The sequence below is a fragment of the Haplochromis burtoni genome, unplaced genomic scaffold, assembly GCF_018398535.1.
Source record: "Haplochromis burtoni strain Fernald_Lab_line unplaced genomic scaffold, NCSU_Asbu1 Contig_400, whole genome shotgun sequence".
NCBI lineage: Eukaryota > Metazoa > Chordata > Actinopteri > Cichliformes > Cichlidae > Haplochromis > Haplochromis burtoni.
In genome coordinates, this window is record NW_024582761.1 from 458922 (window position 1) to 471651 (window position 12730).

Below are 12730 nucleotides of genomic sequence, written 5' to 3' on the forward strand. Positions count from 1 at the left end.
CTTCTGCTGTGGGCTAACCGCGCTTCTGAGTTTTTGTTGTTGTTGTTGTTGTTTTAATTTTTTAATATAGATCTTTATTCGAAGAAAGAACAAAGTACAAACTCATTAACTTAAAATAAATACAATACAGACATACTTATCAGAGCTTAAACACAAAAGAGACAAGTGTGTGAGTGGGAGCAGAAAACAAGAGGAAAATAGCAAAAACTGAAGAAGCTTTTGTATCAAGCATGAATGAATGAACTAATATTTAGTTTAGTGAAGTTCTAACTGTGTCTTTACTTAGAAGTCTGATAGTGTTAAAGCATAATTTTATTAGGGCTTATAAAATTAAAGTTGTGGAATTCCATCATGAAGGTGAGGAAATAAGGTTTTCTGTTTAGAAATTTACATTTATGAATGTGAAAATTGCCAAAAGGAGAAAATAAGTGAAGAAACCAGACCTTCTTCCACACACAAGATGACTAAAAAAAAAGTTATATCCATCAAAGCTAAGCTTCTTTTTTTTTTTTTTTTTTAATGAAACAGTTTTAATGACATTGTTATCAGAGTCAGACACTTTCAAAATGCACCTAGCCCAACTTCTCAATAGTTACACTGGCTTTTGTATTTATTAATTTCAGGGTTGTTGATTTTTTAAATTTTTGCTCAAATACACAATTTATTATATTAGCTCAAACTATTACAAAGGTAATAAATATACATATAAATGTTGTAACTAATATATATCAAAGAGGACTGTCTCTGGGTTACGTCTGGTGTCAGCGCAGGACTTTGTAGTCTCACTGTTTTGTTTCTTCTTTACAGGCATCAGTAACAGGGCTGCATGTATGTTGTGGGATACTTACAGCCTGTGATTACTGTTATATAAAAGATGTTGATAAACAGTTATAAGAGAGATATCAACACAATTAAAGGTGAACTTTAACTTATTTTGTTATTTTTTTTATGCACTTTGCTTTTCTGGAAGCTGGGATAAGAGAGATAAGAGATAAGAGAAAATGCCATTCTGGAAGTTCTCAGGAATTATTTTGTGTTTTAGACAACAGTTTGAAATCAAATTTTCAACAACATAATTCACTACATAAATAATAATGGATTGGATTTATATAGCGCTTTTCAAGGCACCCAAAGCGCTTTACAATTCCACTATTCATTCACTCTCACATTCACACACTGGTGGAGGCAGCTACAGTTGTAGCTTTACACTAAAAGGGTTGTTAAGTTATCAGAGAGAACATAACATCGTAGAATGACCCAATAAAAACATCTAGTTTTGTTTCTTCGTGTTTAGTGTAAAGACTGCAATCCCCGCACCGTGGCGCTCGGGAGCGGATTACACTCCGTTTGTTTTCCGCGTGGAAGAAGAAGCTCTAGTCGCTGCTGGCTCGGCGCGGTTCGGAGAAATTTGTGGCGTGCTCTGTGCTTTTGGCGGCAGTAAACTGAGCCAGATCCGCGAGATTCTGCTTAAATCGCTCCGTTCTGTCTCTGCGTAGCGTTTTGAGCCGCGCAGGCGCAATCTGTGTTACTTTCCGGACTGTTCTGGGAGCTTCCCGGGCCTCTCGCGCCAGGCAGCATGAGTTACGGCAGGCCTCCGCCGGACGTCGACGGCATGACTTCCCTCAAAGTGGACAATCTAACGTACCGGACCTCTCCCGAAGCCCTCCGCCGGGTGTTTGAGAAGTACGGCCGGGTAGGGGACGTCTACATCCCGCGAGACCGCTACACCAAGGAAAGCCGGGGCTTCGCGTTTGTTCGGTTCCACGACAAACGGGACGCCGAAGACGCGATGGACGCCATGGACGGCGCGCTGCTGGACGGGCGGGAGCTGCGGGTCCAGATGGCCCGGTACGGCAGACCCCCCGACTCCCATTACGGCGGAGGACGGCGAGGAGGAGGACCGAGCCGGAGGTACAGCGGACGGCGGAGCAGAAGGTAAGGAGAGGCCGGATCTCTGGTGTGCAGAGCGAGCGTGACTGAATGTGGATCATTTACTTTCCCCACAACACTGTAATTAAGACTCCACCATTTATCAATGATTGCATTTAATTATCCAGAGATTTATGAGTTATTTGATTAAAATAAAGACCGGAAGTTTTCTTCAGACCAGCTGATTGGAGGCTCAGAGCTAACCAGGAGAACCAGATGGCTCCTGACTGCCAGCTCTGCTCACTGTAGCTCCAGCCCTGCAGCTCATGTTCTCCTCAGTTCAGATCCAGCTGTTTTTTTTCTTTGACTGTAACTCAACCCACTGAATGTATCCAGCTGTTCCCCCAGCCCGAGACGCAGGAGACGGAGCAGATCCCGCAGCAGGAGCCGCACGCCTTCTCGAAGCCGGTCCCGCTACAGCAGATCCAGGTCCCGGTCCTACTCCAGGTCCAAGTCCCGCTCTCCCAGGACCAAGAAGACCAAGGCGCGCTCTCCTTCCAGGTCTAGGTCCCGGTCCAGATCCAGGTCCAGGTCCAGAAGCCGCACCCCTTCCTCCAAGAGAGGGTCCAGGTCGAGATCTAAAAGCCAGCCAAAGTCCGCAGCAGAAAATGGAAATGAAACCTCGTAGAGGTGAGTTTAAACGTTAGCGGCCATTTTATTAGATACACACATTTTTCCCTCAGATGATCAGCAGGGGATTTTTTTTCCTAGTCTAACAAAAGTTTCTAAACTTTTCAGTAATAGAAGTTGTGCATTTAAAAAAACAAAATGTGGAATTCTCTCCTCCCCAAGCTGCGGTATCCTGTTTGCTAAGGTGGTGTTTGAGCTGAGCTGAGGCAGATTGAGCAGGTACAAGGTGTGTGGCGAGCTGCAGCAACAGGGTGGAGGCAGTCAGTGTTGGTTTGGTGGTGTTGAGGTATGTGTGTCTGCTGTTCTGACTGCGCACAAAGGAGTGGCGGTTTGTGGTGCTCGAAGGGTTGCATCACTTCCTCTTAGCTCCACCTCATTTGAATTTGTGCGCATTAGATAGAGAAGGGTGACTTTACATGAGCTGGCCTCTCCAGGTGTATCTGGTGACTCTTGCTCTTATTTTGAAAGTTCGTGTGCTCATCCACACAGTCAGGGGCTCGCTGGAGAGTCAGATGTTTGTACTTGACGGTGCGCACGCCCGCGCCTTCTGCCGTAGTATTCATGTTTTACTCCTGCGCAGATACTTCAAACACTTAGCTGTGCAGGCGACGCATGCTTGTGCTTGCAAAAGGAACTGCGCCACACTTGTGACCTGAACTTCGTGCCATGCATAATAAAGCAATAATCGGCTCCCGTGGACGCTCGTTAACCCGTCCATCCTCTCCTGTTGCTGGCAGTCCTCATCGTCCTCTGCAGACTCCGAGAACTCGATGATTTTCCAGCTGCTGCAGGTTTTGTTTGAGCAGAAGAAGAATTAGGTAACAGCAGCTGTGGTCTGAAGCGGTGCCATTGAAGTTTGTAGAGCTCGAGATAGCGGCCTGAGCAGGACGTCCTGCAGGGAAGTAAAATGAGATGTGAAGCACCAGAGCCAGCTGGTTCCAGCTGCCTGCAAGAAGGAGTAAAACCAGCTGCTGTGGTCCAAAGCAGTCCAGAATATTCAGAGCTCATGCAGCTGAGCAACAACGACCGCGAGCTGGTCCACAAGCAGCTGCCGAACTTTCAAAATAAGAGCAAGGGCTTCCTCCACATGTGTGTTGTGTTTTTCTCAGATGGGCATAAAGTAGCTAACCCTAAAATAAGTCGCCAAATATTTCTGCGTGATCACAGCCAGAGAGTAAAATGAGAGTTCGATGAACAGAAGGCGATCACGATCTCTGCTCCAGTGATCTGGATTTTACGTGTAAATTTGCACGTTTCTGATCAGCCTCGTATAAAATGCTTCTTTCTGTGTCAGCTGGTACTTTCTTTAACTTTTATTCCTGACGTTTGTTTGATTCACAGTTTCGGTTAAAGACGTGTGACCTCCCGGACCGGCTCCCACGCAAGCACCAGAGTCCAGCTGTGAAAGGTTATTTTGTCTTCCGTGCTTTGGTTCATTTCCTTTTTTCGCTGATTTATTGTGATTTTGTTTCCTTTTCATGTCCCGATTACGGTTGAAATGGTGTGTTCAGACCTGGATTTAAAAATGAAAGCTCATAAGATAGAATGTTCCACTCCTCTCATATTATCATCTCCTCTCTGGCCTGTATCACAAAGGTGTCATAACTGCAATACAGTCACATGTGTGAACTGATGAATTGTGTACTATTATTGCTGAGAAAACTCTGTTAAAGGCCTGATGGGTGAATCGCCTCAGTTTCTAATATTAATAAACCTTCTATAATAATACATCTGATGTTTTTCGTTGAGTTTGGACACAAAGGTCTGTCCTTTGTGTCCAAACTGTCCTTTATGATAACAGAAAACCTCATTTAAGCTTGAAATTAGCTGTAATCTCCCTTTGTGATACAGGCCCACAAAATAATGCTTAAAGGATAATTTATGTGTAGATCTTCTTGGGGGTGGGGCTACGGGAAAGCGTTTATACCTGAGCAAACACTGAGCTCCCTGCAGGTCCAGATTCAAACCCAGCGCTGCAGTCAGAGCCACCACAGTCCAGTGATCGCTCTTTAAATCAGCATCTGAATTCACTGTTAAAACACCAAAGACTCACAAAACTAAGCAGGTTAAAGTGTCTGTGAGTTAAAATTCCAGTTTTTGTGAACGGAGCCTGGTGTAGTGTGGAAAGACGGCGTCCATTTCCACGACGAGCGCAGCGTGTTTGGTTCGGCAGTTTCACTTCCTGATGCAATTCCAGAGATGGCTGTGTTCACAGCTGTATGTGGACTTAGTCTGCGTGGGGGTGTGGCCTGCTGTTACACGCAGCAGGTGACACCTCAGATGAGCTCACCTTAAAGAAATACAGTGATTTAAATCAGCAGAAGGAAAACGGTGAAGTCCTTTACTGTGTTTCCTGGAAGCTGCAGCAGCTCCTGAGCGACACACAAACTACTTTTTTTTACTTAATGTTTTCTTTATTTTAACCTTCGTGTACATCGCTTTGTGACTGCCTGTCTGTGAAAAGCGCTTAATAAATAAACTTTACCTTACTTATCAACAAAATCAACATTTATATTGATGAGACGGCTTTAATGAAAGTACGAGTCACACACAAGTCATTTTAAGTGTTCCAAAGGAAAGAACGGATCGGGAGCTTCTTCAGAAGCTGCAGGGAAGCTCAGGCCGTCCAGCGCTGCTCCTTAAATCCCCAAATCTCTGAAAAAGTGACGGAAATCCGCCCGAACCAAGCCAGAATTATACTTTAAGCATCCATTTGTTTTCTGTCGCACCTCCATCTGCTTTTCTTGTCTGATAAAGTGACATGAAACACTTTTACCCTGTAGAACTGTAGCTTCTTATTTTCAGTGTGTTTATTTAGCTTTTTCATTGAATTTCTGCATTTAAAAAAACACAAACTAGACATTTGTGCAGCTCAGTGTTTGTCAGGTTATTCCAACCTTTTCAGGACAGACACACACTGACTCCTTTGTTCTTTTTTTAATGCTAACCCTGCTCGTGTGTTTCTTTGTGCACTAGGCGCAGTTGTGTAGCAGTTGAGTTTTGCTGGTTAGCTGTTAAGGTGGCGTGTTGCGCCGACGTGTCCGTGTTCTCCTGATTGGTCCTGTGACCGCGGCGCTAACGACTGCTTCAGTCTCGGCTTCTGTACAAAGACATGGTTTTTCTCTTGTACACAAATGTGACTTTCAATAAAGATTTGATGTTTTGTGTATAAAGTTGTCCTCTCATCATTCGGCTGTACGTGTGGTGTGGAGATTTCACACAGGAGTCATCCTCACTGTCGTTTTAGTTTCCAAAGGAATCCAAACAAGTCAAAGTTATGGATGTGAATTTCTGCACAGCAAAGACGAAGACTTGGATAAAAAGTGCAAGACATTTTAAGTAACTATTGTAAGTGTGGTATTTTGTCCCAGCATCATCCCAACAGTTGGGAAATTCCAGAGTTGTAGCAGCTGGAACATGAAATACGGCGATGTACACGTCTCTTAAATAGATGGGTTGCTAATAAAGGAATAGGTAAGTCTAAAATGTTTTTCTTTTCAACATGAACAATGCACGAACACAGCTCTATTGCTGATGGATTCATTTACATCATCGTAAATTGTTCAAATGGGATCAGTCCGGGCGGGTAAATGACCACCTCCGGTGCGATTGTTCAGCAGGATGCTGGTAGAAACTGTTGGCTGAAGGAGAATATGCAGAAGAGGAAAAATGAAGGAGGGGCACAGTAGGCCAATCCTCACCACCTCCAGTCTACCTGTTCACAGGTGACTGAGCCACAGGTTGGCTCTGATGTGTCAGCTGAGTGAGTGTTAGATCAAAGAACTATAGGATACTATACTACTGACTTTTAGATATCTTCTCCTTTTTGGCTTTGTAAAAAATAAAATTTGAATTTCAGTGCAGTTTAAGTAAAACGAGAGAAAGTATGGAAGGAGGTCAAAGTATTACATTCACAAATTCACAAACTTGAATACCTGAGAATCCATACTCTGAGGAGGGAGACACAGTAGTCGGATTTATCCAGTCATACAGAAAAAGACAACAATGGACGGAGTGAAAGAAACGACATATACGGATGTTACAACCAACCAAACGAGACCGAGCTGATGTAGGTTTTGTTTAAGTTCACTTCCCCTGTGTCGAGTAGATGTCCCAGCTCTTAGATCAGTTAAGTGCACCTTATTAATGGATTGGATTTATATAGCGCTTTTCAAGGCACCCAATGCGCTTTACAATGCCACTATTCATTCACTCTCACATTCACACACTGGTGGAGGCAGCTACGGTGTTATCCTTATGTTATCCTTTATTTATTTATTTTATTTTTAAATGAACAAATTATAATCAGAATTGTAATGAATGAATAATAAAGACACTACAACTTGAAATAATCTAAGAAATGTAATTTTATTTATTAACTATGACAATAAGATACAAAACAAAGGAAAAACATTTCTGATTAAATGAAATCGACCAAGTCACAACAGGTATGAGAGAAATATTAAAGTTTTTAGAACTCAAAACCGTAAAAAATCATTTTATTTATTAATCTAAACTGAAAAAAAGAGACTGGCCATCTTTTGAATTTATATAAATCCAATACACAACTGCCTCATGTTTTAAAGTTAAGTGAGTTAATTTAACTCAATTGTTTAAGTTGCTGCCAAAGCAAAACATCTGTGTACAACCAATGTCCACTTTTGAATTATATATTTGTGTGTGTGTCTGTGTCTATACATTTTTAAATATAATTATATGTTTATTTGTAATTTTCCAGTTGCCAATTTGACTGAAATCTAACGACATGACGTCACCCTTCCGGTAAAGTTGAGAAAGAGTTCTGGGCGTGGCTGCCTGCGACGTGCCGTTCTTACGTCAAAGACGTGCTGACGCCAGTTTCGGGGCGGAGCTATAAAGGGTTGTTTTCCAGCACTGCCAACCTTACGCGATCTCCATTTTGTGAAAGCTGCCGAGGCCGAGCCGTGTGTCGTCCCCAAGAACCTCAGAAGACACGAACAAAAGAGTCTAAAGCAGCCGACGGACCGCTAGCTGACCAAGTTATTATCCGAAAGGAAAGCAAATCTTATCGTATGTCCGCTATCCAGAACCTCCAAACTTTTGGTGAGTGGTTTTTGATCGAAGAGAGCAGTCGCAGAGGGTGGGGGAAGGGCGAGAGCTCACGGGGCTAACGTCCAGCTTCAGCTTGGGGCCGAGGCTTATTTCCTGTGGCGTAGTTTCATTTACCTGCTTTTTACATAACTAATTCGATCAAAATAAAGCGTGAAACTGGAGAAAATAAATGGGAAATGTCTGCCCGGATGTGTTAACTTCGTGGAAAAACGCTGTTTAGCGGCCTTGCTAACGTCAAAACGGCCGCCATTAGGCCCAAAAGCCGCTTCGAGTTAGATATTTGTTTTCTTACAAACCTTTGCCGCCTTTTTTTTTCTTCTTCTTGAGTTTATTTACTGATGGCGTTAAAATATCGGATAAATGTCTTGGGTGTGATATACCGCGGGCTCGGTGGTGCCGCTGAAGTCACCCTGCCATGACTCTGCTGTTATTTGGCAATGGTTAAAAGCTTGCTAACCCGACCTGCTGCATCTGTGCAGCTCTTCATTTGAAATATGAACCCCCAGTGGTAAACACGGGCAGGATTTGGCAGCAGGACAGCCAATCTGTATGTAAATCAGTGAGGCATTATTGTCAGACAAGCTGGGTGAGCTGCCAGCCTTATGTGTTCATAATTCCATTGTGTTCTGCTCTTTCCAGACCCCTTTGCTGATGCAACTAAGGGTGATGACCGCCTCCCAGCCGGGACAGAGGACTACATCCACATAAGAATCCAACAGCGGAACGGGAGGAAGACCCTCACCACTGTCCAGGGCATCTCTGCCGACTATGACAAGAAGAAGCTAGTCAAGGCCTTCAAGAAGGTACAGCCACAGCGCTGCTTTGTTCTGAGTTTGGAGGTGGTTCTGGTTGTTGCTGCTGCAGCGTTTTTGCTGATTGACATGTTTTTGTCTCCACAGAAATTTGCCTGCAATGGGACAGTGATTGAGCACCCAGAGTATGGTGAAGTGATCCAGCTTCAGGGAGACCAGCGCAAGAATATCTGCCAGTTCCTCATTGAGGTAGGTGTTCGTCCAGATGTTGCCCCTGATGTTTGTTCTCAAAGTTGCCGAGTGTAATTGGATCCCTTTGTCTTCTGCAGATCGACTTGGCCAAGGAGGAGCAGCTCAAAGTCCACGGCTTCTAGGAGCTGCTCTCGACCCACCCCCCCTCTCCTCAAAGGCCATTAAACTCCCCACCCCGCTACATCTCTACCCCCTCCTATGTGCTGCTGTTGCTCTTCCTCCCCCCTCCCCTCTTTGCAATCCCACCAGCTCCTGTTAGCTAACACGTGAATTACCTCTGAAACAAACATGGGACTCTGTGACACCACCGCCCCCCTACAACACCAGGGGGCAGGCTCGCTCTCACAAAGACACACCACTGCAGCTCCACACAACATCAGGGATGAGTGGTGATGACCCTCCCACACACTTCCACCTCCTCGTCCCTTTTGTTTATTTCCTTTTAAAATTTTTCTTTTAGGTCTCGTGCCACAGTACGGCGGCACAGTCTCATGTAACGTTTTTGTTTTGTACTCTTAAGGTGTTTCAATAAAACGATGAGTCTCCATATTTTGGAGTCGAGTGGTGTCATGGGGAACGGGTTGGGGGCTGGGTGTGCAGGAGGGTCCCAGTGTTTGCAGGTCGGAGGAGGTGCTGAGGATGTCTGTTAAAAGCAGAAAGGGGTTTCTGTAGTTGGCCAGCTCCAGATCTTTACCTCCTCTCGTCCTGCCTCATAAGTTGCCATTGTTTACATCCATCTGAGTGGAGAGCATTTAAGTGACCATCTTCACCACCATCCAGCAGATTTGGGCTTCTTGTTGGGTGCGTTTTCTCTTTGCCAATCCAAGTATCACACTGACTGACGCGAGGCCTGTAAGGAAGGTGGAGTCTGTTCACTGTGATCAGATGGCAAAGTTACACCAGGGTGGGAAATTTAGTCAAAGCTGGTTTCATTTCTTTTGGGATTCATTAGTGAGGGTTTCCTGCTCTGGTCCTCAACCAGCTTTCTGGTTCAGCCCCACAGCAAATTTGGTACTGAACCTGTAGTTTATGGACACTTGAATCTATTAATTTCCTGCAATGCAATAATTTATAAACAAGTTCAGATGTAGTGATGCTGAAATAATAATGGTTTAAAACAAACACAAAGCCATGGCCAGGTCGCACTGTGCTACTGTGATGGAGAGTGTTTTACAAGTTCCACATTTGGTTCAATAAAATTTCTGCAGTTGATAAGCCTGTCATGTGTGGTTGATTTTACTACTTCAGTTTGCAGCAGATTTGAACTCTGAGGTGAACACAAATCTGTGGACATGTTTAATGTATAAAATACTAAGGAAATGCTACTTTGGTGCTTTATTTCTGTAACTGCACAGCTGTTTAAAGTAGACTCGTCAAAGTATTTAATAATTTAATAATATTTGCTAGTGATGTGTAGATGAGGCCTCGTGAAGCGTTTCAGCACATTCCCCAAACTCTTATCGATACTGTGTCGACAGTGTTGCTGTTTTGCTCCATACTGACACCTGCTGGACCTTAAATATCATTGCAGGCAACTTACTTGAGACTCACAACAGACACTGATTCAATGACCTAGTCATACTTGTATACACTGTAGGGCTGCCACAAACGATTATTTTGATAGTCGACTAGTAATAATAATAATGGATTGGATTTATATAGCGCTTTTCAAGGCACCCAAAGCGCTTTACAATACCACTATTCACTCGAACCGGCGACCTTCCGATAGTCACTGATTATTTTTGCGATTAGTCGACTAATCAGATCATCATCCATTGGAGTAAAACGTACAGCTTATTGCACCAGCAGCATCTGCTCTTATATAACTATCATTAGCTTACAGCTTTAAGTGTTTAAGGTCTGTGCTAACTAAAAATAAAGACAAGATGATAGTTTATTAAATTTTAATGAAATTTGCAGATTGTTTCGGTGAAGTTTAATAAACTCCTTGCTATCTAAAATATAACAGGACACCGGAGTAAATTCTCCAGCATCTCACACTTCTGATAATCAGCTGTCTGCTTGATGTTTATTCAGCTGTGTAAAAACTATAACTTTAATCTCAGCCAAACCGATTTACTCAGGAACAAATAAAATACTAAAAAAAGCCAAACAATAACATTTTTAAGTTATCTAAGTGACTCATATATCATGTTTAACCTGAGTAGCGAAAGACGGCGGTGGGTTTGAAAACGATTTGCCGGGAGTCCGGTGTTCTCACGGCGCTAGTGACCTAGCCCCCGGCTAGCTATCGAGCTAGTGGGTAACAGACGTCTCCGAAAACGTCGGAGCGCTTTTGAAAATATGCGGTGTCCTGATAAACTGAGCAGATATTTGAGGTTTACACAGCTACATTCTCGCCTGAAAATATGTTAAACGTTTATTTTGTGACCCAGAAAGAATAATAAGAGTAATATTAAAACTAACTAGCTGCCGCCATTGTTGGAAACTGAGCTGGGCCGCGCTATGAATTCTGGGACACAGCTACTTCTTCTTCTTCGGGGTTTAACGGCAGCTGGCATCCTTGTACATGCAGTGCTGCCATCTTCTGTTTCAGTCCGTTATTACACTCTTAAATCCTGCTACTTATTCCTGCGTCTTTTGGGATCTTACAAAGCTTCAAACGACGCGTCGACTATTAAATCAGTCGTCGACGATTTTGATAGTCGACGTAATCGTGACTAGTCGACTAATCGTGGCAGCCCTAATACACTCTAAGGTTTTCATGGAATCATTTTATATCTTTTACATTTCAAATATTGTAGACATCTTTAAAATATGTTGCCAATGACATTAAGTGAAAATTAAAATGAAAGTATTGTGAATGTAATATTACCCATTTAAATGTAATTGACTCAAGAGTTTATTATAAATTTCTATTCAGAAAAATAAGTTTATCCAATGTTTTTACATTCAGCCTATTGTATTTTTTTGACACCATTTCCCCAGCTTTGGAAAACACACTCACAGGGCACAGATGAAGCTGGGGTACAAAAACTGTAAAGCCAGGTGGGAAAGGTTCGGATAAGATGTCTTCCTATTCCCCCAGTACGTTAAAGGATCCTCTGATCTTGGAATGTTTCTCTCCGCCAAGTAGCGCTGGACCTCAGTGATGGAGTCTGCTGTTGCGTTGTTGGGTTGTCTGCCAACTTCTCCATCGAGCCGCTGCCACAGGTTTTCTGAAATAATAAAAAATGCATGGCTGTTTTAATTTTTGTCATCTACCCCAAACTAGCACACATTAGCATCAAAATAAATGTACGAATAAACTGATAATACTGAACTTGCCTGGAACAGGTGACTGCTCTGATGAAGGTCCAGGCTGTGGCTCAGATGTTGTGCAGGCAATTACTGCAGCACACTCCACTTTCAGGCGATTGACTTCCTCACTACACTTGGAGGAACTATGAAATCCGAGTGTTTTAAATCTGGGGTCTAAAAGTGTTGATAGGGTCAACACACTTAATGACTCCAGATTAGAAGCAGTGTCTGTGACACGACGCCTCAGTTGGTCATGGAGATGGGTGGCTGCTTGTGTGTGTAGATGTAAAGAGTTCTGCTCAAGTGCACAATATAGCATTTTCATCATCATCACCTTTGATCCTGAAACTCCCCTCAGACAACTCCACTGTGGCCTGGTGGAAAGGGACCAACACAAGAAGTGCTTCTGTTACGATGTCACACTCATCAGCCGTAAGTGGAGTTCAATCTGTTGGAAGAGAAGCAACAGATACCCAGCCTGCTTTGTTCTCATCATGAAGCCGTGACAGCATCTGATATGTGCTGTTCCAACGTGTTGGTACCCCGTTGATAAGTTTCAGGACGGGCCGTCCCACCTGCTGCTGCACTTGAGCAAGATTTCCTTTGGCTGCAGTGCTGGATCTGAAGAATGATACAATCTGTCTAGATTTGTCTCTTATGGATGAAAGTTCAGGGATTTGATTGCATGATTTCTTGACTAATACATTGAGTTTGTGTGCAAAGCAAACTGAATGTCGAATTTGGAGAGTTCTTGTTGCTGCAGTCATGTTTGGTGCTGCGTTGGTCACAAGACACCTTATTTGTGATGGCCCAGT

General features: G+C 43.4%; 2 protein-coding genes across 3 annotated transcripts; both read left to right on the top strand.

Annotated features, from left to right (window-relative positions):
* The first annotated feature begins 603 nt into the window (after positions 1-603).
* On the top strand, positions 604-5728 carry srsf2b (serine and arginine rich splicing factor 2b). Of its 2 annotated transcripts, none has more exons than XM_014329452.2 (3): positions 604-1935; positions 2266-2559; positions 3901-5728. In XM_014329452.2, exons 1-2 carry the CDS (start codon positions 1577-1579, stop codon positions 2555-2557), a joined length of 651 nt encoding a protein of 216 aa, XP_014184938.1. In that variant the 5' UTR covers positions 604-1576; the 3' UTR covers positions 2558-2559; positions 3901-5728. The 2 variants fall into 2 exon arrangements, with proteins under 2 accessions (XP_014184938.1, XP_014184939.1); XM_014329453.2 differs by having other exon boundaries at positions 607-1935; positions 2278-2559.
* Positions 5729-7453: 1725 nt separating this feature from the next.
* eif1 (eukaryotic translation initiation factor 1) lies at positions 7454-9866 on the top strand. The gene is made up of 4 exons (XM_014329454.2): positions 7454-7641; positions 8290-8453; positions 8550-8651; positions 8732-9866. Exons 1-4 carry the CDS (start codon positions 7611-7613, stop codon positions 8774-8776), a joined length of 342 nt encoding a protein of 113 aa, XP_014184940.1. The 5' UTR covers positions 7454-7610; the 3' UTR covers positions 8777-9866.
* The last annotated feature ends 2864 nt before the right edge of the window (positions 9867-12730 follow it).

Bases quoted from the DNA above. Each gene is read 5' to 3' on its own strand.
- srsf2b (XM_014329452.2), top strand. From the start codon at position 1,577: ATGAGTTACGGCAGGCCTCCGCCGGACGTCGACGGCATGACTTCCCTC. The intron at 1,936-2,265 runs GTAAGGAGAGGC...GAATGTATCCAG, and splicing joins AGCGGACGGCGGAGCAGAAG to CTGTTCCCCCAGCCCGAGAC.
- eif1 (XM_014329454.2), top strand. From the start codon at position 7,611: ATGTCCGCTATCCAGAACCTCCAAACTTTTG. The intron at 7,642-8,289 runs GTGAGTGGTTTT...TGCTCTTTCCAG, and splicing joins CCAGAACCTCCAAACTTTTG to ACCCCTTTGCTGATGCAACT. The intron at 8,454-8,549 runs GTACAGCCACAG...TTGTCTCCACAG, and splicing joins TAGTCAAGGCCTTCAAGAAG to AAATTTGCCTGCAATGGGAC.